Source organism: Anas acuta, chromosome 5, assembly GCF_963932015.1.
Source record: "Anas acuta chromosome 5, bAnaAcu1.1, whole genome shotgun sequence".
Lineage (NCBI taxonomy): Eukaryota > Metazoa > Chordata > Aves > Anseriformes > Anatidae > Anas > Anas acuta.
Genome location: NC_088983.1, coordinates 45,704,241 through 45,731,182, shown reverse-complemented (window position 1 = coordinate 45,731,182; position 26,942 = coordinate 45,704,241). Strand labels below are relative to the sequence as shown.

The following is a 26,942-nucleotide window of genomic DNA, read 5'->3' as shown; positions in this document are numbered from 1 at the left end:
GCCCAGTAACCGGGATGTCCCCACAGCTGCAGGAACATGCATTTGACTCCTTGTTCTGGTTCTGGTCCTTGCTTGTCCCTGTTTTCACAGATTCACACTAGCCTTTCCAGACTGGCCTCACATCTGTCCTGGGAGCCTCAGGCCACTATTCACACAGAAACCCTTCTCACACTATGGGCATGCCACAAACCAGGCAGCGGACAAGAGGGATGTGGCTTCTCACCACTGCCGAAGCTGAAACAGCCAGCAGCAAGCACTTCTGTGCCAGCAGGGAGGAGCATGGGGCAAAAGTAGGGCAAGACGTGGAGTTGGGAGAGATTGATCTGATCAGGGCATGTCAAAAGATTTGTATCATGGATAAGATTGCTGCTTAGCAGTTTTGGTATCATGTTGTACAGAATAACTTCTGGGCCACAGTACTACTACTGCCTATGTTGCTCCTTGGTCCCCAAGCCACCAAAAAAGGACCGAACTGCTTCCAGAGCCATGCTGGAAAACCATATAGCCATTTATTTATTTATTTTATTTGTACATACTTTTGAGATGGTCATGCTACTGGGTTCATGCCAGTCAGCTGGAGTCCTCAGCAGTCTGAAAAAGGGAGTTCTCTTTTTTATTATTTGTGAAGCCTTTTCAAAGCTCTTTGGGTAAGGTTCTTTGGCCCTACAAGAATGTATTAATAATTAAGAAAAGAAATCAACCTAAGGTAATTCAGGTAGTTCTGTCAGTGATCTTAATTCTTCCATGAAATTAAGATTTTGGGTGGAGTGGCAGCACGGCACTGAGCCCAGACTATGCACAGAACAGGATGCTGGTACACGCAGGTATATCACAGAAATGCCACAGGTATACCACAGAAACCAGTTTCCTGCACGGCTTTGTCTTTGCCTCTCCAGCGTGGCAAGATCATTATTGAAACAGAGGCCACCTACTCTTTCTCAGCATCCCATAAAATATTTTTAATTCTCTAGACCTGAGGAGCAAATCAGTACTGTGTAAAATTGCACATGCCTGGATCAGCGCAGAAACTGACTGCGTACATGAAAATTGATGGAAGGACAGCCTATTAAATTACACAGAAAAAGCATGTTCAAAGGCCTTTTTCCACAGCCACGCTAAAGGCAATTTTCAAGACAATTTCTGTTATCTGACTCCCAGGTGTGTTTTGAAGCATGACGGAGCTCAGGAAGCTTTCTCTTCGCGCACCCCACAGCTGCAGGAACGGGGCTCTCCACGGTGTCACCTCCTTGTGAGCTTAGGCCCAGCCACCCCTGGTGCTGCTGCTGGGAGCGGTGGTCCTGCCCCATTAGTGCCTGTGCAAACGTCTTTTTGGCTGTGTGGCGGCGTTGGCTCAGATGGAACCAGCTCACTTTCTGTGGGACTAATTTGCATCGGGACCAACTCCCTCACCTCCCTGCACCCCTGGGGGTGCTGATACCCACCCTGCCACCACCTCTCCCCCTCCCCTCGCAGCCCAGCTGCCCCACGCCGCGTCCCCTCAGGCGGGGAGGCTGCGACCCGCCCGCTCCCTCGCGAGAGGCGCCGCCGCCGCCGCCGCCACAGCCGCGCCCCGCCCCGCCCCGCCCTGCGCGCCGCAGCCCCGCCCCGCCGCTGGGCTGCGGGCGGCCTGGCGGGGGGAGAGCGGCGCGGAGCGGAGCGGCGCGGAGCCGGGCAGCCATGATGGTGGGGGTCCGGGCGGCCCGCGGCCGGGGCGGGGCGGGCGGGCAGGGGGAGGGCGCGGCCGGTCGCTAACCTGTGCGCTTTGTCTCCCCCCCCCCCCCCCCTCCTTCTCCCCTCACGCCCGCCCGCTCGCCGCGTCCCCCCGGCCGGCCGCCAGCAGGAAGGCTCGGACGACGGCCCGGATTTCCTCTCGGAGGAGGACCGAGGGGTGAGTGGAGCCCGGCGGCGCTCGGGGGGGACGGGGCCGGGCAGGGCAGGGCCGGGCAGGGCGCTCGGCCTCCCGCTGCGGGGGGCTGCGGGCTGCGGGCGGCCCCCCCCTCGCACAGCTCCGGCCGGCGGCGGGGCGCGGGGTGCCCCCCGGAGCCATGGGGCCGCCTCCAGAGGGGGGCCGGGGCCTAGGAGGCGGCCCCGGGTGCGCTCGGTAGGCCCCGGAGGTGCCCCGGAGGTAACAATGGGACGGGAGCGCCGCGGGCATGCGCTGCCCGGGGAGCGCCGCGGGGAGAAGTTGGGGGGACGGGGCCGGGGCTGGGGGCTGGGGGTGCCCGGCCCTCCCGGCCTGCGCGGCGCTTCAGCGGCTGCATCCATCCGTCTGTCCGGCTGCGCCTTCCCGTCTCACCCAGCAGCAGGTCAGGCAGGGAGCGGGGCTCATCCAGGGCCAGGGCAGCGAGCTGCCGGTGTGGTGTGAGGGGCTCGGCCTGGCCTTGCGGCTGCTGGGAGATGCCACAGCTGTGTCCTGCTACAGATACAGGATCTGCAGAACACGGTGTTGCCATGCTCAGTGTCCAGTGTAACGTGAAGTACAAAGCCATTTTTGGCTGTGTGCATCTGGTAGGATTTTGTGCATTTTCCGTTCCAGTTCCTCAAACCAGGGCTGAAGAACACCAGCAGAGTTGAATTTTGCATGTCCTGTCCCTATTACGTAGGAACAGACACCAAAACGCACGGTTCAGTTGTTTTTACCTGACGACATAGGAGGAATACGAGAATGCAGGTCTGATCCTGTGTGAAGCTTTGCTGTTTGCTTTTTAATTTTCTAAGGCCACAAGTAGTCAGAGTTCACAATGTAATTTTAAAGCCTTCAGAAATCTCTTAACAGTCTTATTTGTGCTGCTGGACAACTTGCATCATCTCAGTTGGCCAAATGCACTCCTCTGTCTTTCTTTTTTTCTTCCACTTGCATCCAGCACTGAGGAAATAAACACTATCCTTCTCCTTTTCCTAATTTTGCTTTTAGGTTTCTTATTTTCAGTTGTTTTTTGCCACCCTACTGCTGCGTAAATCCCAGGGGTTAAAATACAGTCCATCATCTGCACGATTTTGATTGTGCCACAGAAAGCCTAATCAGAAGCAACACTGGCAGCCTGTTCATGAATGGGTTCTCTGTGCTATTATCTTCAAAACCTTAACTTCTTTTTTTCTTGGTAGCAGTAGTATAAACAAACAGCTTTACTCAGATTGTTTCCCTTGTTCTGATTTGTCACCTTCTTTCACTTCTGATTAAAAAGTGGATAGGTGAAGCCTTTATTTGAAAGTGCGTATGGCAATTTCTGGTTAGAGTAATTCACGTTTAGTTTTGAAAATCAGTACTCTTTTCTTTGGAGTTTGGAGATCGTTAGGACAACCGCAGTCGTAGCTCTTAGAATCGTGTTGGTCAGCTGCAGTTGTGTTAAGTCCCATGTGGGGATGATGGGATGAAAAGAGGACTGGAAATAATGCTGATGCCACATAAAACGGGAATTCTCCAACAATTGCTTTATGCCATATGGAGTCTTTTCCGGAGGATTGTAAAGCAGAGGACTGAGAATCATCTTGGAGGAAGTAGCAGTGGGTGGTCTGTAGAAGGAACCTATTATGAGTAGTCTGCATAAAATGAACTTGCAGGAATTGCTTTTCTGAATCTCACTTAGGAAGATACTATTGAGTCCCCTTAGAGTAACTCAGTTCCTGTTTTTGTGCGTGTGTGTGATCTCTAATGTAAGCAATGAGTGCTTTAAAAGGTGGTATAGTATTGCCCTGCTAGTACTGTCTTGTATATTTTGTGTCTATATATACTTCAGCTGACTTGGCTAATGGTCCCGTGTGCTCATTTAGGGGAAGTGCGCTATCCCTTAGAACAGGTCTGCTAGAAACTTGATGCTGTGCTGAGGCTTGGTATTCTTTTGTTGCGAAAGTGTTGTTTGTTTTCCTTGCTCTGAGTATTTAAATGTCTGTAAAGAACCTGTTGAAAAAACCGGGTCCTTCTTCTCTAACTCTTTTGAAAGAGTTCAGAGTATAGCAGTTACTGCTGTTAAAGGATGACATTGCCTAGGAATGTAAGGTTTGCTTGTTCCCCTTGTCTCTCAGCTTCCTTTCATTATCATTTGAAGTATATTTGGCCCTTGAACAGGGGTTGAGGTGCTAAATCCTCTCCATTTGCATTGTGTTTTCCTTTAGTACTGTAACATCAATTAGTCCTGTTTTGGCTTCTGGCATTTTTTTTTAAGACCCTTTGAATAAAAAAGGGCCTCTGCTAGTATAGCTTAGGAAACTATAAAGCAGCTAAATTAACTTAACTTTTGTTTTGCAAGTTATTCAGCATAAGTGTAGAGCATGTATGTAAGCATAAAGTTACTGTGCAATTTTATGCCTATTAGGTTAGGGTGGGTGGTGGAGCCAAGAGGCAGAGGGATTTATCCCATCTCTGTTTTTTCCGGAGTTTAAAGTAGTTTCATTTCAGTTTTTGTCCAAGTCAGACTTTGGAAAGTTTTGTAGTGTGTTATGTTTTCATTTTCTGTTCTTTGTGACTAGAAAACCATGCACTGCTGCCAGTTTCCTTTTGAAGCAGTGAAGAGATCGCTTAAGTTTGTTGTGTGATGATGCTGTTTGTGAATTTAATTCCCAGTAATACAATGTGAGCCATTGTGTCAGATGAATAAATTTATGGTCCTTCAACTTTCTGGTTGTCTTTGACACCTTTCATTGAATGCTTCATTACCATTGCAGATGAAAATGTTCCCCGTTGGCAGTCAAGCTATGTAGCATAATTTAACATACGATTAAACTCTTCAGGATTGTTACAAGTGTAACTTGGTATAAATCAAACAAGTAGTCCTTTATAGTTGTGTGTCTTGAGTGAAGTTGTTGGGGTTCGTGTTGCTCTTCCTTTTCTCAGTACAGATAAGCATTTTGCTTCTGAGGTTGTAAAGGGTGTGTATGGCCCCATAGGGTGTGATGCGCTAGATGCTGGGTAAGTACCAGTGACAAATCTGAACAGTGGTTTTTCTGAATCTTAAGGTTTCTAATTGTACGGCTTTTTAAAAAAAAAAAGGAAAACAAAGTATATTAGTAAAATCGTTAAGACTTGTGAAAGACTACCAAAAAAAAAAGTCTGGATAATTCAGATTATTTGCCGAGAGCTTTCTGCTGTGCTCGTTAATGTGTTCTGGGGGACTGGAGAAGAACGAGCAGTACCTCAAACAATGTAACCACTAAAAACTTTTTTCCAGGCTGGAAAAATGTGGTGTCATGACATAAGGCTGACACTGGTATGTCAGATTATATTTTTCTTTCCTAAATTAGATGTTAAGCACGTTGGAAACTCAGTAGGAGCTGGGACGTTCTGCTTTGGCGAAGTGATCTGCAGCGGATCGTTGCATGTTATTATCACGTCTTTGTGTGAGGCAGTGACCCACTTGGAGGAAACAAAACACCCCCAAAATACTACTATTCGTGTAGTAGCTGTTGAACGTTATTGTAGCCTAGCATAATGCTCCAGGCCGTATGATTTGGTTTACCTTAATACAGTAATTGTAAGCTCGAGCAGCCTGGTCGCTGCCGCATAAGCAGCGGAGTTGCTGCTGTATTAAGTGTAACAAGAAAAGTAAACAGTGGGTGCTGACCACTAAAATTTAAGATCAGGGTTAAGATAACTAGCAGAAAACAAGATGTGGCAGTTGATGCTTCTCTCCTAGCGCTGTTTCAGTGCTTTTCAGTGTTCCTTTCAGAATCTGCTTATGCATAGCCTTTGTGCTGTATGTCGCTGATACTTGGTGTGTTTCTGGACTCGAGCGCAGACTTCAGAAATGCATTCCTGAAAAATCTTGCAGGAAAAGTCTGATCTCTGTATGGCAAAGCACTTTTATACAGTACAATGTGTTATTTCTAGAAATAAATGCAACATCAAAGACAACAAAACGCTTCAGTAAAAAGTGACTCTCACAAGCATGACAAATGAAACAACTTCTGACAGTGTGACTGTAGAAGATTAGTTAGCCTCAGTACTTGTAAAAGTATTCTGAATGTTGTTTGATCGTGATTATGAGATGGTCATGGAACAAATTGTTCTAGAACAGCAAGGGTGAGGGGAAGTGAACTTCTCCTTGAGGTCTAGGTGAGGTTAGTTTCACTGGGTAGTGGTGAAGCCTCTGGTCCAGCTACTGCCAAACACAGACACATAATTGCAGTGCTCAGATAATCTGATTGTTCTGTATTTGATCATTGTCTCATTTTCTTCTTGATTTGATTTGCATTAGACTGTGATAGTTAAGATTTCACATGCGACATGGAAGAAAAAATGTATGTTGCTAGCACTGTTGCCATTTCTCATGCTGTTTTTGAAGGGATTGGCATCTTGTTTTTTCAGAAAAAATGTTTCAAAGGAAACTTATCTCTGTAGTTCAGAGAATTATTATTATTTTTTTTTTAGCATTTTCAGTCTATTATAGGAAATCTTAAGAATAGTGTAAGGCAATGCAAGTAATCTAGGTCCCTAACAGATCTTGCTTTGAAATACAGGACCACTTTTCTTCTCAAAAACACCTTGACATCTATCAGTCACTTTTAAATTACCTTACATGCTGCAGGTTGTTGGTTGAGTGTAGGTATGTGGAAGAATGGGGATGGAGTAGAGAAGAGAAACCTATAGAACTGGCTGCTATCTGTAAATGTACTTTGACCATCTCAATTGCTAACAAGTTAACAATACACAGAAGTGAGGCTGGTGCACATATAGGGAATGCAAAAAGGGATATCATTTGTATGATCATGTGTGCCATAAGGAGTACTAACAGATCCCCTCCCACCCCCCAAAATAATATTTTATTTTATTTTATTTTGTAATTTATCTTTAGTCATTTAAGAATGTTCATTGTTGCAGGAAGGATCAGGGTTTTTCTCAAGGGAAGTATAACGGAAATGCAATTAACTTTTTTTTTTTTTTAATTTGAGCTAAATAGATTTTTTCTTTGTTTAGCTTAGAGCAATAAACGTAGATCTCCAGACTGATGCTGCTCTGCAAGTGGATATCTCAGATGCACTCAGTGAGAGGGATAAAGTGAAATTCACTGTCCACACAAAGGTAAAAGACTGTTTGTGCACTGACTTTTTTCTTAATTATAGAAAAGAAAGTTTGCTTAGATTGTATTTTTGAAGCAAGTGTAATATATATATTTCAAAGGAAATGAGAAAATAGCACTGTCTCATGTTTAAGAGACTACGGAGCTCAACAAAATACATGTATTCAATGACAAAAAATTGAGCTTTAAAAAGAGCCTATGAAAGCGTTCTTTTTTGTACCAATGTGATATCATGCGACTCCTAGGCTTATTAATTAGCCTGTTTGCAGGTAGAATTTTTAATACACCTCAATAATCTTTAGTGTGGTTTTTACTAGGCTAGCCATCGTTTCAGAGTCTAAAAATACATTTCATAACAAATTATATTCAAGAATCACTTTTAGTTACTGTTTATGTCTGGCTTCTTTGTGTAAATTTAATGGTTTATTGATTGCAGAATCACAGAATGGTTGAGGTGGAAGAATTGCTGGAGATCGTTTAGTCCCATGTCCTCCCTCCATTGCCACCGTAAAACTGGGGTGAATGTGAGCAGGTTGTTCAGGGTTTTTGCCCAGTTGGGTTTTGAATATCTGCAAGGGTGGAGACTGCACAGCCCCCCTAGGCAACCTGTACCAATTTATCGATGCACTAATTGAGATGAGGGTAATTATTGCTTTATAAATTTTTTTTTGACCAAATCCATATCTGGATGCTTGGATTTTTTTTTTTTAACAGGGTTATACTTTGATATTCCTCCAAGGCTCTTTTCATATACTAATGAAAAACACTGACTTTTGTTTTTATTTTTCTAAATTGTAGTTCTTCCTTTTCCCTTTCCAGAGTTCCTTACCAAATTTCAAACAAAATGAATTTTCTGTTGTCCGGCAACATGAAGAGTTTATTTGGCTTCATGATTCCTTTGTCGAGAACGAAGACTATGCTGGCTATATCGTAAGTATTACAGTTCTTTGATGTCTGTGGAAAACAGGGCGTGTAAAAAGCACTCCTGGCTTTTAAGTCCAGTGGAAATGGCAGCTGTTCATTCCTTCTAAAGGGAGATCTAATGCTTTACTGTCATTTTACACAGTTATGCAAAGTTAATGTTTGAGGAAAGTCACTGTAGTTGTCATACTTCTTGCCTTTTAGTCCTAAGGAGTGAGTGCTTTAATCAGTATCCAGCATATTTTTAGTCCGCAGTGTTGAAGTGTGGTGGATAGGTGAACTGTATAACTTGGTGGTATTTTCTTGTTCTTTTTTTCTCTCTCAAATTAAGCCAATGTTTAACTTAGTTACAGGTTTCATGCAGCCTTTGTTTTAGCTGGAATGGCAGAGTGCAGTAACTGAGCTCTAGTAATTAGGCTTTTTCGGTTTGGAAGATCAGAATCATAAATCAGTTGGGGGGCGGGGGGGAGAAAGCAAATACCATCTGTAACTACAGAAAACCTTAATGCATAACTTAGCATTTTGTGGTTTATTTCAGGCATTCAGGGAAGAGGTGTCCCAAAAATAGTTACCTTATGACTATTAAAAATGGGTGCTACTGTTCATACTTTAATTACAAATAGGAATACTTGTCATTTTGGTATGAAAGCTTTGTGTTTGGGTGAGGGGATCTGCTGATTCAGTAGGTAAATGTGTTAAATTTCTAATTGACTCCATTTGATGGATACATCATGATTTGATGGATACGTTATGATGAATATTACCTGTGATGTGTCATACCATTCTTGAGCTAGTCTTTTTTAGTAAGAAGAGCTATTTGGAGTGACTAGACCTTTGGAGTGGTAGTAACTAGCTTCAGACACCTGACTGAGTAGATTCTGGCATTTTTTTTTTTGGTAATGCATTAATGTAATGGGCAAATATCAGTGAACTTAAATTTTATTTGTTCTGTTTGTCTTTGTTCATAGCATTTCAGGATTAGTTTGACAGCAGTCTTTTCTCTTTCAGTGTTAATATACTGCATTACAATATTAGCCTAGAGACTTGTTTATTGTGTGCTTTGGTATTTCAGCAGATATATCTGTAATGTCAGCAGTGCTGCAAGAAAGAACTGGTGCCTTCAAACAACACAGAATGTGGGTTTTTCGGTTTAGTATTTTTGGGCATTATAAATGGATGGTTTGAAAGGAATTGTAGAATTCTTTCTTTAAACAAGAAACAATCTACACCAAATAAGTGAAACCACCATTTTATAATCAATTCTGGTTTAAATTTGTAATTCCTTGTATTGGTAAAGCTAGGTAAGGTTTGATTTCTGTTGTAATTAACCTACTGAAGACATTTAGTTAGTTCTTTAGTAATCTTCAAAAACATCTGGCCAAAATTGGCATAGTAATGCTGGATGTCTAACTCATTCAGGACAGAATTTACCCATAAATACCATAATGAATGACAACGTATGAAAAAGCTGCAGGCAAATTTCATTTTTTTTTTTTTTTTACTGAATGGATATTGTTTGACTGAGAAGTTGAGCAATTAAAAATTTTTGATTCAATTCCAGATTCCGCCAGCACCACCCAGGCCTGACTTCGATGCCTCAAGGGAGAAATTGCAGAAACTTGGAGAAGGGGAAGGATCAATGACTAAAGAAGAATTCACCAAGATGAAACAAGAACTGGAGGCGTATGTAGACTTGATTACTACTTTTTTTTAAATCAAATTTTAATGCTGTTTTGCTATCCCGTATTTCTGATTTCACTGCAAAAGTTCTCTGAGATAAAGGCTTGAGAATCAAGTTGCTGCATAACCAGCATTATCTTAGTGATCATGATCAGAGCCATTAGGAAAATTGTAGAAATAATTGCTTAGAAATTATAAAAAAAAAATCATGGACAATCTTATGAAAAAGGAGGAAAATCAGCTTGTTCTTGAGAATTTTTTATAAGGGGAAAAAAACTAGTTAGGTCCTTTTCCTTACAGAACACTTGCCAAGGGAGGAGGTAGCCTCAGTCTATATATATATATTTTTTTTCCCTGGTGTTCCCAGTTTTATAAGCACAATGAAAATTTAAGGTTTATAAATCTAGTGAATGAACTAGGGATTTTTGCATGTGGTTGGTATTGTAAGCATAGATGCCATCCTTCTGTTCTGCAAGAATATGGAGATTACTAGAAAATCTTTTTTTTTTTCCTGAGTCTTCTGGGTTTTTGCCCAGGGAGAACATATCTCCTGAAAATAGTATCTTTCCATACTACGAATTTAGTATGTGTTGAAACATTCGCAACAAGTCTTTTCCATACCAAGTTACACAGCGAAGTTTCTCCTGGCTCCATCCACTTTCCTTGTCATGTGCTCACTTCTTTGATCTTTTTCCTGTCATTGGTTTCATTTTTTAAGTGTATATTTACACTGCTTCTAGACTGTTTCTGTCAAGAGCTCTGAATTGGCAAGAAAAGTACCTAGAACTCTTAGTAATGCTGCTTTCTCTCCAAATTCTGGCTGCTGTGAGCAAATATCTTAAAGCTCTGTATTAGTGTTACATGCAACATAATTTATTGCAGAGTAGATATACACTTCATATGCAGAGAACTGGAAATTAGCAAAACACTATAGATCTTAAAGAATCTGTGGTTTTCCAGCGGCCCTGATCATGATTCTCTTGTGGTCTGGTTAGGGGTTGGATAACACAGAAAACTTTGGGTTTCTTCTACTGCCACCTCCATCCTCTGCATCCTCCTTTTTTGTCTTCACTGAATGACTACTACTCTCACTGAGATCAAACATCTCCCAACACTGGCCCTGCTGGTTTGCTGGTATGTAAATCTTAACCTCTTGGACATAATGGAAGCAGAAGTGTTGATTATCATTTCAACTTTGACCTCAGAATGGGGAAAAAAGCCTCTTCCTCGTTTCTAGAGAGGTTACAGCTTATTCTTTGAATTTGCAGAGCAAAACGTTCTAGCAAACTTGTATTGATAAGAATGCCTTCCTCTTAATTAAATCACAAATGAATAATTGCTTTAAAGTTGAGTCGGTTCACTTGGGCAACTGTGCAATTTTCATGGTAAAATGTGATTATTTTTTTTGGTGGTACCTACCAAACACAATTTCACTTTTAGAACCACTATGAAGCATGACATCTGTGTAAGCTTCAGACAAAAAAGGCTCAGTGCTTTAACGTGGAGTAAGAGGCAGCTATTTAAAGAGCTAACAAAATAATATGAGCATTTAAGTAAGGAAGGAGGGTGCAAACAGGCAAGGGGATGGAGATGGGGAGGAAAGAAATTGCACGTCAGTTAGTGTTGTTTGTGTCTCTATTTCTTGACTTTTGTGGATGCAGGGAAAAGACACCTAAATGAGGTTACACTTACAGCAAACCAGTCAGTGTTAGCTAGTCTTAAAAATTAGATTGTATTTGTTAAGTCTTCTTTAAAAGTATCTGTAATATGTTAAGGCTTCAAATCTCCTCCTGCCCCCCAGTATTAACGTTGTGCTATTTGTTCATGTATACATAAAATATCAATAATAACCTCAACTATGTGAGCTTAAAATTTTGTATGCTTACTGAGGGTCTCTTTAAGCTTCTCAGTAGGTTTTTCTCAGACTTTATTGCTTCAAGTGAAATTCTTATGTCTGTCTTGTTTCTTGTTTTCAGTGAATATTTGGCAATATTCAAGAAGACAGTTGCAATGCATGAAGTATTTTTGTGTCGTGTGGCAGCACATCCTATTTTGAGGAAGGATTTAAATTTCCATGTCTTCTTGGAATACAATCAGGATGTGAGTATTGAAAACTGAATTGCTGGAAGAGAAATTAAGATGGACTTCTATGGTAGCACGGAAAATTGATTAAGAGGGCTTTACCTCCTGGAGCATATTGCATCAGTTACTTCATACCAGACATATTTGTATTTTAAAACTTAGAAATTAATTTAGGTCTGGCGAGTTCATTCTGCTGTCACCTGGGGAACCAAATGCTCTGTGTACTCTAGCCTCAGCATCAAAAGTATTAATGGATATCAAATATGTTTTGGATTAAAAAGATTAGCTTTTGATAGTGATTTCATTTGGTGTTGTCCCCTCCTTGGCTGGAACTTGGGGTGTGGAGTGAGGGTGGGGGAGTTAAAGCAACAAAGCTGGAACACAGATTTTTCAGGATTTGGAACCGTGGTTTAAATTTTGTTGCTCACAAAACCAGGGTGAATTTGTTATGAAATTTTATGATAAAGCTTTTTTTTTTTAAATGTAGGTGACATTTCAATTGTTTTTTGTTTTTTCTCCTAGATGCTTAGCTACTATGGCTATCGAAATACTAAGTGCTCATGTTCTACAAATGCAGTAAAGGCAGAAAAATTGCAGAAATGAGCATTGAATGTTGAAGTAGAAAGCACTGATTCAATTGAGTACATGCTTATCTTCACAATATATTACAGAGGATCCTTGTTGGTTGATGTAGATATGCCAGCTCTAATTTCCTAAAGCAGGCAGAATCAAATGGGCAGGAAGTGTGTGAGCAGACTGAAACCAATGTTATCCTTCGTCTAGTAAGGGATCTAAGGCTTCTGCACTTTCTGAAAGTGAAAGATCTGTGATTCTACACTTAAAAGAGCAAAGCCTAGTAATATTAAGTTAACTCATCAGCTATACTATGCATGATAAATACTGTATTATTGATAACTCAAAGGTAAACGTCATATGTTTAATATTATCCGTATCTGCTTGATTAATGCTGATTTTTTTTTTTTTTTCTGGAAGAATATTTTCCTTATAAGGACAGTCTAGTTAATGAGAGTAGTACATGTATGTTCTGGGTTGCATGGTCCTCTGTCCCCACTGATGTAGGGTTTGACTAAGCAGAGAGCAGGAAAACTGGTTTAGGAGTAGCAGGTTTTGGTATGTCAATCTATATTTACAAGAAAAAAAAGGTTCTGTTGCCTCCAGGAAATGAACTAACGTGATATATGAATTTGTTTTTCAGTTGAGTGTTCGTGGGAAAAATAAGAAAGAGAAACTTGAAGACTTCTTTAAAAATATGGTTAAATCAGCAGATGGTGTCATTGTTTCAGGAGTAAAGGTGATTGAAGCTTAACCTATTAAGATTTTAAAAAAAAAAACAAAAAAAAAACGTATTAACGTTGTTCTTTTTTTCAATTGAGCTGGAATTTTACATAGCTACAATAAGGACTTTTTAGCCATGTCTTTCAAAAATTAGAGGCAGAGCATGGGAAGGGACCTGTGCCTCTGAATGCAAGATCTCTGAGAACTATCTATTTGCTTTTGTGAAAGGGGACTTCCAATATACTTTCCTTTCCCCTATTTTACAGAATTAAGTGTTTTTGTTTTTTTTTTCCACCAATAGGTAATTGATTATCTTTTTGTTTTGGTCTGTCTGCTATGCACAGCAGAGGTGATACTATGTTTTCCCTCAGAGAAGACTCAAGAAGATAGCTGAGATGATGAAAATTCAATTTTATTTCAACTTTTCCTAAAGTTGAGAGAATGGTTTTATAACAAACAAATTCTGCATAAGCTGATGATGATCTTTCTTTCTAGTGATTACTTTCCATTTGCAAGCAAGTTAGCGGAGCTAAAATTCCTAGTTGTAAAATCTTGAATTTCAGCTGTGCTGGGCAGTGGGTATAAGATAAAACCATAGGTTAAATGTGACTCAGAGAAAAATACAGAATTCAAAATAACCAGCAGTTACTATTCAAAAAGTTCAAAATTGTTCAAAGCCTGTGTTGTAGCCTGTTACGTGTTTTTGAGCATCTGTTCTGTTTTTGTTTTAATTTAAGTAAATGTAAACCAAATACCTTAAATGGCAATGCAATGGCTATTTACACTTACATACATTTACCAACTTGAAAGACATCTGTCAGCAAGATCAGCGTTCCTGAGTTCATATGGCTGCAACCATACCATTTGCACAACTGGGTATCTTTCTGCCTTTTTCTAGGTTGATGTCTTATATTAAGCACTTGACATTTATCCTATTTTTCTATCAACAAAGTGATAGTAGAGAACTTATTTTCTTCATTTCAGGTTTAGTTACTTAGACCTTTAAAATGCTTGCTACAAATTCATAATAAAACTTTAGAACAGGATAAAATAAGTGGAAAATAAGAGGAAATTGATTTACATAAGTGGTGATTTAGACAATAAAAATAGATTTCATTTCCTGTCACAGCAATATGTGCCAATCTCTGTATAAATTACACTACACAGAGTGAGTGAAATCTGAGGATTTTGAGCTTGTCCTTGTTTTTCTGCAGGATGTGGATGATTTCTTTGAACATGAAAGAACATTCCTTGTAGAATACCACAACCGAGTCAAAGATGCCTCTGCCAAATCTGATAAAATGACAAGATCCCACAAAAGTGAGTTCTCCTTCCAGAAGGAAAAGAGTACTAGCTAAAGTGCACAGAAATGACTTGTGAGGAGCAGTAGTTTTTAGTTTTATTTTTACATGCAGAAACTGATTTTCTCCAAGTGTAGTTTTCAGGTAGTGAAACAAAGTTTAATCTCATTTTCAACGTTTAACCTTTGCTGTAATAGACTGGATGGAGTATGAACAGTGCGCAGCAGCATTGAAGATATCCTCAGTCTTCATGCTGTCCCTTTGAAGAGAAACACAAAACTTTATGTAGGCATATGTATTTGTTGAAGTCTCATTCTTCTTAGTTGTTAATGTTATATTCCCCACTTTATATTTTATTTGTGATTTTAATCCTAATGAAGTTAGTCTTTATTAAATGAGCTAGCATTCATCAGGGTGCAAATTGTTACATACTATGCGTTGCATTGCCTTGCTGAGCAGCATACTCATGTTTGGGCTGTTAGTTCTAGACCAGGAGGTCCAGTTTCCATTTTTTTTTCAGCCTTCTAGAATGGAGACTGGAATGTGTATTCAGTAGCGTGGTTTGCAGGACACCTCCTGTTGCTGAGGTGAGATTCTTCACTTAGCTATTGATTCCTCTTCCTGAGATGAATGCTAGCTAATGGTCATTTCTTGAAGCTCTAGGTAGTGCTCTCAATTGCAGAGAAAATCGAAACCTTTGGTTTAGGAATATATATATATATACTTAAATCCTATAAGTTTACTGGCAATTTTTATTAAACTGAGAAGTGAGACAAATGGTACCTTTTGAAATTCTGGCTAGAAGATTAGAGCTATAACCTCAGAAGCTCGTTTTGAAAATGGGCAATCGGTAGGTTACGAATAACTTGCTTGTGATCTGTAGATTGCTGCAGTGCTTATGGAGTTACTGACTTCCTATTTCCAGCAGAAAATGTATTTTATGTTTAAATATGAGAAGTAGATGTGAAGGTTAATGACTACCTAATACCATTCTTCACTGTAACCAACTGCACTAATTCCCTTGGGATGTATGGAGTAATGAATTATTGGACTGATGATGACACACTCAATCTGTTAAAACAAGGTTGTCTTACTTAATAATGAGAATTCCTTCTGATGGCACTTTGATACAATATAACTGGTTCTAACTTCCAGTTGAAGCTTGAAGTTGTCATTCATAATATGTGTTCTATATGGAATTTCATTTCTGTTTCTGTATCAAAGCATGTTCCTTTTAGAAAAACGCCCACTCTTGAAGAAATAAAGGAACTAACTATCCAGAAAGGAGAGGTATTCAATGGTAAAAACAAGTGCTTCCTTTTTTTTCTCTAGATGTTGCAGATGACTATAATAGAATTGGTTCTTCATTATATGCATTAGGAACACAGGATTCCACAGATATATGCAAGTAAGATTTTGTTAATAACTTATGGGGGGGGCTTTCCTAGTAGCAGTTTTCATGGTGATCTGCTGAAGTTGGTAGCACACTTGCTATGAGAACAGAATTTATTGTGGTTGTATCCCATTAAGAGATTTTTCCTTAGCATTCAAGGTAATGTCTGTCTTCTCTCAACATGAAATTACTTGATTGTAATTCAGTCTGCTGTTATGCTGAACCCCTTGTTTTGCTTCCTCTGATGCAGATACGCAACACTGTTCAGCCTCCTTGCATCTCAAGTAGGGCATGGCGTGTTTACTGTTTGGAGAAAAGCACATTCAGATTTGAGTGAAGGACACTTGATAATAGCATAAGACTGTTAACCAGTGTGGTGATATTTGGAGTTTATCTTAAAGCGTAAAGAATCCTTGAGGAGCAGTTTGGTTATTCTTTAGAAAAATCCGTTATGCTTTGCCTCTTACCTTTTAAGAAGTTGTACAACTCCCAAACATATGAAGTACTACAATTTAAAAACTTTATTTTCTCTGGTTTCTGTAAATTACAATTATAAGCAGCACCTTTACAGCTTTTATTGCAATACACAAACTATATTTTGAGTTACAGAAAATTGATTAGACTGTTAATTTTGTTATAATACCAACTGTTTCCTTCCTGCAGGTTTTTCCTGAAGGTGTCGGAGTTATTTGACAAAACAAGGGTATGTATTTTGAAATCTTTGCATATATATTCTTTGTGTGTGTGTTTGAAGTGTCAGGATGCTTTGTGTCACTTAAACATGAGCATGTGGATGTTCTAAGGATGGTGCTACATTGAATATTTAAGAAATGTGTACTAGGGAGTGAAAAAATGTAAGATTTCAGTCATCTGTTTTGTAAAATGATTGATCCTTATGAGTATTCAGTCTACTAAACTTTTCTTGGCAGTCTTTCTGTCTTCTGTGTAATAAGCTATTAAAGCTGCTGTATATCTTAAATGCTTAGACTACCTTCCATACTCGAAATTGGTTATCACAGAACTTGTTAAGGGAAAAAGAAATTTAATCCTTAATCCAAAAAAACGGAGAACGTGTTGCTTTTTTCTGAAGCCAAGACCTGTTTCTGTAGAGGCATGCCACATACTAGGAAACCTTTTGAGTGGAGTGTGTGCATTTCCTAAACAGTTGTATCCATGTAAATGGGTGCTTTAAAGAAAATGAAATTTGCGAAATTACTTGCTTTGACCTCAAATGTTGCCTTTAGAATTTGTTTTAAAATTAAGATTCTTAAAGTGCACCTACAGACTCGGTTTCTAAATTCACAGAAATTTGTTTTAGATACGAGCAAGTAATCTTATTGGGAAGTAGTATTTTGAACCATTTAATGCAGTGTAGTTACACAGCTATTCTGCAAGGGTACTTTAAATGATTCCATTCGGTCTCAAAAATTACACCACTTCTTGTGCAACTCTTTATACTACAGAAACTGTTTCTCTAGTATATTATATGTATGTGTATACTAGAAGTTGGAAAGGAAGCTTTGTTTAAAATAGCCAATTGTCAATTACTGCTCGCACAGTAGGTTATTGCTTATATTTTAATACAAAAGACTGATTCTGATTCTCATGATGCACATTTAAGTATTCCATCACAAGTGCATGATCTTAGCTTTTGAGAAAGACTTTTTGAAAAATCTGTCATGCACTATTGTATATTTTATGTTGTATTTACATCATACGAATGAATGCCTGATGTCTAGATGTTTTTAAATTGATGCTTTTACTTACTGTTTTTCCAGAAAATAGAGGCCCGGGTATCTGCTGATGAAGATCTTAAACTTTCTGATCTTCTGAAATATTACTTAAGGGAATCTCAAGCTGCTAAGGTGAATTTGTTGCGTGTTCAATGAAGTAGTGTTTCTTTTTTTTCTTTTTTTTAAAAAAAAAGGGAAACAAAATTGCTTTGAGAAATACACAGTATGTTTTTTAAAAGTGGGTATGTTATAAATACTACCACCTCCAACCTGCTATTTCTACCTCAACTGTAAAAATTGTACTTTAACTGTGTTGCTGTTCCATATATACAGTAATTTGGGATTGTGATCCACTTATCAAAGCTGAATTGTACAGTATAATTAAAAACAGTGGAGGAGCATTTGATGAATTTTTCAAGTTGCTTGTAGACTGCAAGCAGTCCTACTCTTTTTTGTAATATTAAAAAATGGATATTCTGGATGCTCTGCAAGTGCTGATGCAAAAACATGTGGGCCAGGTTTGATATTCTATACCTACTGAGATTCATTCTTAGTGTTGCTTGATACAAGATGATTAAGTAATACGACAGGCTAAAGAAACGTCTGTATTTAAATCACAGCAATAACTGTTGCACGAAAAAAAGAATACTGCTGTCTCTTAGGCCCTGTGTGTATTTCTAATCCATAATCTAAATATAGTTTGTTTCTAATCTCAGAAGCTGTGAAATTTCCAATGATTGCCTCTTCTTAGACTTTTTGCAGTATCATCTAAGCCATCTGGTGCTAGCTTCTGTCAGACAAGATGCAGACCAAACAATATTAAATTGCACGTCTGATCCAGTATGGACGTTTTTGTGATTTGCAGAATGAAGTGAATGAAAATTATCTAGTTATAACTGAAATGCAGGAAGAAAGACTAAAATTAATCTTTTTTTTTTTCCTTGGTATATGCTAATAAAATCCTTGGGTAGATTCTTGTAAACTTTATACATCCTTCATTTATACATCCTCCTTTTTTTTTTTATAGGATCTCCTATATAGAAGATCTAGGTCACTAGTGGATTATGAAAATGCTAACAAGGCATTGGATAAAGCAAGAGCAAAAAATAAAGATGTGTTGCAAGCTGAAACTACTCAACAGATATGCTGTCAGAAATTTGAGAAAATATCTGAATCTGCAAAACAAGGTACTTGGGTGGTCTTTGATCCTATGTTACTACTTGAAAATTAACGGATTTTAAGATGCTGTTACTGCAAAGAATTTTTTGTTCTGTGTTCCCTAAGCAAAGTATTATCTCTTAATCAGTACTTATTTTGGAAAGTTCAAATGGTATTTTCATTTGGCTCTGATAGTTACATTAGTCAATAATATCAGTGTCATAATTGCTTGGCAGAGCAAAGTTTAGGTACAGATTTTTTACCTCTCTCTTATCCTTTCATGTACTATTCTATGCATATAATTGCTGGCAGTAATGGCAAACCTGACTTTTTTTTTTTTCAAGTACTGTTGAAATTGCCATTTTGGTTTTATGCATTCTTCTGTGAAGGCAGCAGTTGGTGGCAGCAATGATACTAGAAAAGGGAGTGATCATGGAGAACAGAGTTACAGTAACTGTAGAGAAAATCAATATTATTTACATGTTGCCTCTTTCCTGGAAACTTACTTTATTTTTGTCTAAGACTGTTGTGAGTAAGTAGTCATCTGACTCATTTGGGGCAGATTTGTACAAGGTTTAAACACCATGCTCTTCCGACTTTATAAGTTAAGAATTGTTTGTTCCTGTAAATTTGGCTAATGATTCCTTTAGGTAAGACAGTGGAGGATGTGTGAACCCATCAGCCACGAAGTTATATGCATAAAGCATACTTGTTTCTTTTGTTCTTCATGCTACTTTTGTCAGGCATCTTCTGTAGAGACTTTCACGTACCAGCTTTCAAAGCATAGTGCACATAGAACACAAGAATGAAATGTTTAAAACCATCCACGTTGCAGTCTTTTCAAAACGAGCTTGGTGTTCACTAAAGGTTAGCTAGACATGGAGAACTGCAATGATGGTTTGCTTCCTTATAAGGATGTAGCAGTATCTTTGAGTCTGGGATTTGCTGTGATTAAACTTGATTTATTTTTTTTTCCTGTTGTGTTCTCTCTTACTCTTTCCCTATTCCATTTTGAAGGAAAATCAGTTAACAGTTAAGGGCACTAGCATTAATACTGTTAACGAATCCATTTTTATTTTATACAGAACTGATAGACTTTAAGACAAGAAGAGTTGCAGCATTCAGAAAAAATTTAGTGGAACTAGCAGAACTGGAATTAAAGCATGCTAAGGTAACTGTGATCCCTTTTGGCCTTTATTTCAAATGGTTTTAAATATTATTTGCTTGAATAACCAAAACAGCTGCGTGAGTTTTGTGTGATGCATGTTCTGCATCCGAGAAAGAGGAGTTTGGTAAGCATTCTCCAGGAAGGTGAACTTTCTACAGCTTTCTTTAATATTTAAAGAATGAGTATAGGTGAAATAGCTCTAGGGGACTGGTGTGCTTTGAGGTGCCTTTGGAAAATTCATCTTCTGGAAGACAATCTTGGCTGCAGTTTTATGGTTCTCTGTATCTTTGATATTTATCGCTGCAGTTTGAATACCTGCCTCTTTTTAAAACCTCATTTCATCATTTACAGTGAGATAGGAAGTGGTTTCTCCTGTTGTCCAGATGCTGAAGGCTTGATGTATACAGACAGATATTAAGAATGAGATCACACAGAAGGCCTGTCAGAAGTTAGGGATTAAAGGCAGATCAGTTCTGTATGTGTGCTTTTTGAGTTTACTTTTTTGAATTTAAACAACACTAGCAAAAGGGAAATGATGTAGATAGCCTTTATAGAAATAAGGGGTGTGTACTGTCCTTAAATTTCACAGTGTATTTGATTCTTTTAAGCAATATGAAATTATTTTTTAATTAAATCGGACTAGCTGCTCTGATTTGCTAGACAAGTATAACTGTTACACTGTAGTCCAATAGCAGAAAACATCTTTCTTCAAAAAGTCAACTCTTTGTTCATTTTCATTTTTCATTTACCTGAAAATGTGGTAAACACCAAGATTTGAATCACCTCAGAATATAGGTGTTAAATGGAGTAGTTAAGAGATTTGTAATGTTGGTGAGTTAACTTGTTCCCATCTTTTGGGCAGCTTTACACTCTTTTCAGTAGTATTGATGGTGTCATTCTTCATTTTGCCAAACCCATTGATTATGATACTAACATACTGTGAAATGCTTTTTGGGACTTGGTGGGATTTTTTTCCCCTAATCTGTGTAGGTTCAGTTTGATGGGATATTTTCCTGGCAAATTAATCAGTAAAGTCGGAGTGATCAACTCCTTTTTCAGATGAGCAATGCTTACTTTAATCAGAAATTTGGCAATTTTTCCCTCATTCTTAAAACTTCTGGAAGAGTCAATAAAGTTTTTACAAGGTCTGTTGTATCTGACTTCTTGCTGAATTTCTTGCTTGCCTTGGAGTAAAATGCTTGCAAAATGTCTGTTTTCTAAATTATTGTCAAAGAATCATTTGTATTAACTCTGTGCAAATCAAAATCTTGTAGTGATGTTCTCTTGAATTTTACTAACTAATAACTGGAAAAGGTGGGGGAATGTCATTTATTTCTGTAGCTTTCAACTTACTTGATATGTGCTTCTTGAGGTCCTCAATTTACCTGGAAGGGCTTGAAACTTTTGAGCAAGTTCTTCATTTGTCACCAGTCTGTGTTTAGGACATGTACCATCAGATAGTATGTCTCACCTTGTCTTAATAAGTTTACTAACAAGATGAGGCTGTAAGAAGCTTTGAACTCTAGCCCTCTTTTTAAATTTTTTGTTGTTTGTTGAACATCTTTTACCTATTTTATCATGGAGCACTGAGACTTGCTAAACAGTCTGGAATATTTAAATATTTCCAGTTGAAGGGGGCATTTTGACAAATGATGACTGTTCTTGGAATGTTAACAAACATTATGACTTGTTTGAGCAAAAGGATATTTTGTTTCTCATTAGTTTGAAAGTTCTGTTTTTTTCAAAGGCTATGTCTTGTGTTTATTCAACACATGCAACCACTGATGGATTAGTTTGGTTGCTATGCTTTTATTTTTATAGATTCTCAGTTGTGTTACTACAGAATTTACAAGTACAATAGATTGTTTTCCTGTCTTGTACAATGGGAGATTCTCTTACGCATTTGAGGATAGCCTTATGGGTAGTTTTCTAATTAGTCTGTACAGGGTATTGAAGAACTGAATTGTTTGGCTGAGACCCTCTTTCTGAGGTACCTCCATAAAATGAAGAAAGAAGATATGAAAAGACCTGGATTTTTTTTTTTTCTGATAGCATAGTCCCCTGATATATGAACAACAATGTTAGGGGAATACGGGAATATAAAGGTTTTTCCTTGTGCTGGAGAAGATTTTTTTTTTTGTACTTGTTACAATGCAAAATAAATAATCCTGGTTTTGAGTGGGCTGAGCTGGGATATTAATAGACACCTAATTCTTCTTGCAGTGGAGCCAGAAGAGGGCTGGTAGAAACAAAAAGAAAGCTACTTTTTTTCTGCAGGCAGTAAGTTCATCAGGTCAGACCAGAAGATCCCCTTTAATTTTCTGGACAGAGTGCTTTGCCTCATGCTACAGCAGTCCTTGTCTTCATGCTTTTGTGGCTTTTGAAGGCAGGTGAAGGGTTAGGCGCTCCAAACTAGGAAGCAGGCTTGGCAAGGGGATCTGGAGCACAGCACTTCCAGGCTTGGCAACATGTGCTGTTGTTCAAGTCTGTGTGCTCTTTCCAGCAAAAAGCTAATGCTGGGGAAAAAAAAGAGGGTGGAGAGGGCTGGGAGCAACAGATAGAAAAAGCGAGCAGCAGCGTATAGTTCTTTTAATGTGATTTTTTTTTTTCCTGGAATGAGTATCTCTGGACTAGATGTCATGTAAATGCTTCTGGCTCTGAATCATTCTAGCTTTATGGCTTCTAGACCTGGAGTTGCCTGGCATAGAAAGCACAGAGGTGAAACCTGCTCACCTGGGAGGTTGTCTGCTGAGACAAAAGGTGAAACCTGCTCAACCTGAGATGTTGTCTTCTGCGAGGAATTCAGCCACACTGAACACAGCTGCATGACTTATTGTTACAAGTTTTGCTCAAAGTTGAAAGAAAAACATAAATCCTAAAACACAGCTGTGCTAAAAGAAGAGTGAACCAAGTATTGAGAGAAGGCTTTGAAAGTTGGTTCCCATTTCCTGAGCTATATTGGGCTGTGTGGCTCTATAAACCTGGAGGGTGATGAAGTCAGACCTCTAGCAGATCAAGGGCACTGTATGCACCAATATGAAGTATACCAGCTGTGCCCAGTTTTTACTACTTCTGAAATACTTGTTATAATCTGCTGCTATGCTCTTAGGCTCTCCTGGTTGCAGTTAAGTCCTTTAGGGAAAGCTAAAAATCAGACTGTTGAGGATTGCTTTAAGTTGATGCAAGTGCAGGCTACTGTCAAGATGGATGATGACGACTCTGGTCCTCTACCTCATCTTGGCACTAGTATGTGTGCAGCTGTGTAGTAAGATGGAGCTAAAATATGCTTTTTTAAAGCTTTATTCTCTGTCTTGTTTTCACAGCGTTCCTTGTGTCAAAACACACAGTTTTAGCTGGGAGGGTCTAGGAATAAAGGGGAGTTTTCTTCTTTTCAGCAGAATGGACTCTAGATTCACTTAAAATAGCTGTCAAATTGAAACTTTAGGTTGGGTTGGTCTCTGGCCTATGGTAAGTGGACTACTGTTTCTTTATCTGTAGCCAGTCTTTGTGATTGTCTCTCTAGGTAGGGTCTGTTTTCTAGTTTGCTGGTTATGTTACAGCATAAATTATAGTTGTATTTTGTTTGCAGATCAGATTTTTTAGTATTGGAATAAGGAAATGTTGAATGCAAAAATAACTTCTCTTGTGTTAATTTTTTATGATTAGTAATTGATACGTACTGTGATTTTTAGGCTAGCTCTGTTTATGACTTAAGGCATCGGTAGCTTACATGAAGCCTTATGCATTCAAGCATGTTGTGCAAAAGCTGCATTTAAACCTATTCTGTATTTTAAACCATGGAATTTTGAGGTGTTCTTGTGCTGGGCTTCATGTTTAAGAAGGAAGGATTGACAGTCTGAAACTTGGTGGAACTGTGGAAGTTACAGTCTTTACAGCATTTAGAGCCTTGGCTACACTTTGTGTTATGACGCATGAGTTTTAACTAAGCCACCTCCCTAAGAGAAAAAAAAAGACATCTTTTTCCACAAATACTGGTATATACAGTCTTGCCTCTGGACTCTGGTGAGAAAAGAATTTGTTGCCATACTAACAACAGATGTCTGTTTGGAATCGACAGAAGGGAATAATCTAAACACAATGCTAAGGGATTTGGTTAAATGCTTGCGAAGTAGTTTTTTCTTCCTGATTCTGTCACTACAGTCTACCAGTAACACTAATTCCTAGAGCTCAGGAGTCTGAGTTGGCAATATATGCTTTCCCGAGTTTGAAATTACAGCACTTGCTTGAGCTGTGCTGGTGCAAGTCAAGTCTGTCAAATGTTGCAGCCAGAAGGAGGAATAGCTCACAGCCTCACTGGCCTTGATTTATTATAATTTAAATAAGCTTCTTCTGAACTTTGCAAATTTAATGAAAATGAATGATGTGCCTATTTGTAAAATGTCAGTAGACTGGCTGACTGAAACAGTGCTACAGAATGGCCTGCAAACTGCAGATATTTCCTGCTGCTGCTGAACTGTAAAGGGATGGGCGAAAGATGACTAGTCAGACCTTCATTGTAGGCAGCAGGCGTGCAGTCCACAGACATTCTTCAGGCTGAAGAAATACTTCATTCCTATCATGAGTTCATTACTAGCTAATAATCAATGGTTACAATAATAGAGACCTTGGATTTATGAGTTCTTCTGTACACAACGATGGGCCATCAAGTCCCTGTGCATCTCCTATATATTGAGCTTGTTCATATCCCAGAACTGCAGGCCTAGTGAGGTAGCTTGTGACTGTCCTCTGCCAGTGTAGACATAAAAGGACAAAAAACTGTTGAAGCCTTAACTGAAATAGTTGTCCTCTGAATAAGACTTAAAATGGGTCAATAGACATAAACGGGAATCTTCTGTTTTAATGTAGTTAATTATTTAATCTGGATTGTAGAAACATTAACGGGGGATAGAGCTCTGATTTCTGACCTTTTTAGGCTGAGGGACAAGCGTCCTTTTGCATATCTACTACAGGTCACTTGGAATGCTTTCAACTGAAAAAGTAAGAATGACAAATTGTTCAGTAGCTGTGTGGACATAAGTCAGTCTGTGGAAAGGCTGCTTTCCACAAACACGGCCTATCCTTGAATAGAGCTTGGAGCTTAAATGGCTGCTCTAGTGAGAAGATGCTTCGTGCTGAGCACTGGTTAACACTTCTTGATGCATTTGAAGAATGCTGAATTCATGAGAGCTTCTGTTTTGGGAATAACAATGCAGTGACAGAGTAATAGTGATACTATTTTTCTAAAAAGAAAAAAAAAGCACAACGTTTAGATCTTTTGCAAGAAATTTGTGAAGTTTCTTTTGTAAGAAACTTATGAAGTACATGGATAGGGTAGCAAATGCTTGTTTTTGAGTCTCAAGTTCTATGTAACAATGTTCTTATAATCAAAATATGATCTGACATGACTGTCTCTACATACACTTAATACCTATCTGTTCTCCATTAATGATGAGTGTCATTGCTGTTTAAAAAACATATGTTTGCCATAAGCTTAAAAAGAAAATAAAGAAATGTATTTTTTTTCTTATTTTTGCAGGGTAACTTACAGCTGCTGCAGAGCTGCCTGGCAGTGTTAAATGGTGACACATAAGCTACGCTCCGTCCTCCCACTAACAAGGGCTGCCCTCCTCTGGATTTTGTTTTCATGACTTTAAATAGGCATTTACAGTTCCCTGGAGAAATCATTTGACCAAGTGCACATAAGCAAGCTCCTCCTTTCAAAAGAATTAAAACAGACACCTGAAAGTAGCTCCAGACTATATGAAGCAACAGCATACTTGTTATTCATAAATATTCATGTTTATTTAATCATTATATGCTTTCATTGTTCAGAAACCAAATGCTCTGTTTTTGTGAAGCTAGCCAATATGTTCATGTTATGAATACTATGATACAGCTGCCAATCTTATTTACCTTTGTAAGTAATTTCTGAAGTTCACCATTTGAAGTACATTGTTCAAATGGCTTAAATATTACCATTAGATATTTGAATATTGTTACTATAATGCATTGTATACACTGTCTTAGTTTTTTTTTCCATGTACTGATATCAAGAAATTTAATCATTTTTTTTCAATTGTGAACATTTCTTAGAAGTTTTGGAGAACTTTGTGTAACCTTTATAACTATGATTTAAAAGGAAAAGCAAATACATTAGTATGTTTGCCTTAACTTGTAGACTAATCCAATTATTGTAAAATAAACCATGAAATCAATGATTTTTCTAAAATTATGCAGACACTGTATCATCTATAAGCTTAATATTTTCTAGTAAATCAGATTAGACTTCTCTCTATTCATCCTGTAAAACTATTGAGTAAGTACTAGATTGGTCTGACACTTAAGTACTCACCTGGTGCAATTTTTCACTTGCATTCTCAGGTTTATCTGTTTGCCTGTTTGTCTGTGACTTTCCTATCCATTGTACTTATGTCTTTTTTTTTTTTTGAGTTTGTTGGCTGACTGCATTTTCTTTGGCAGAAATGCTTTTTAAGGGAACTTGCTGTTTTCTTTCCAGAAGGGGGACATAAAGTAGCAGGAGCACATTTAGCAAGTGCATAAATTATTAAGGAAAGGTAATACAGCCCCACTTTGATACAGATAAGAAGCTTCACTTCAGAAAATACGAAGTGGAGGTATAGCCAATGGAGGAATGCCTGAAAAGGATCTCAATCTGTTAACTGGACTTAGAGCTCTGAACACTTTATGTTGCTTGAATCCTTGGTCTCTCATTTGTTGTATTGCTTTCTCTCACTTGAACCATGAGTCTTTTCCACGAGCTGCTGTTCTTCTGTATAATTCCAGGATGTCATGAAATTAGGCTTTACTTGATGAGTTGTTCTTTGCAGGGGGATTGCTGCTTTATAAGAGTTTGCAGACCTTCAGCGGAGCAGCAGAGTTCTGGTGAACAGGATTTCATGTTTGGAGATGCAGATCAATGTAAGCTGATGTCACTGTAATTACAGCCTCTCCTGTTCTGCAGCACAGAGGTTTGTTAGCTTTGTGGGGCGTCTTTTTGTTTTGTGTTTCTTTTCCAAGTAGGGTGAATTGCACAGTGTAGTATACTTCTCCTACAGCCTTGCACATGGAACATTTCTAAGGCAGAGAAGTTTTTGGCTTCACATGCTGCTTGCATAGCCTCAGACTTTGAGTTACCAGTGCCCAGTGGCTATTAGCAACTCACGTCGTGTATATAAT

General features: G+C 38.7%; 1 protein-coding gene across 2 annotated transcripts; it reads left to right on the top strand.

Annotated features, from left to right (window-relative positions):
- The first annotated feature begins 1,568 nt into the window (after positions 1–1,568).
- SNX6 (sorting nexin 6) lies at positions 1,569–25,977 on the top strand. 2 transcript variants are annotated; one of them, XM_068684494.1, is made up of 14 exons: positions 1,569–1,683; positions 1,841–1,888; positions 6,911–7,015; positions 7,833–7,943; positions 9,496–9,617; positions 11,591–11,714; positions 12,913–13,008; positions 14,207–14,312; positions 15,626–15,701; positions 16,350–16,389; positions 17,465–17,551; positions 18,447–18,606; positions 19,663–19,748; positions 25,282–25,977. In XM_068684494.1, exons 1-14 carry the CDS (start codon positions 1,678–1,680, stop codon positions 25,333–25,335), a joined length of 1,221 nt encoding a protein of 406 aa, XP_068540595.1. In that variant the 5' UTR covers positions 1,569–1,677; the 3' UTR covers positions 25,336–25,977. The 2 variants fall into 2 exon arrangements, with proteins under 2 accessions (XP_068540595.1, XP_068540594.1); XM_068684493.1 differs by having other exon boundaries at positions 1,577–1,683; positions 1,838–1,888.
- The last annotated feature ends 965 nt before the right edge of the window (positions 25,978–26,942 follow it).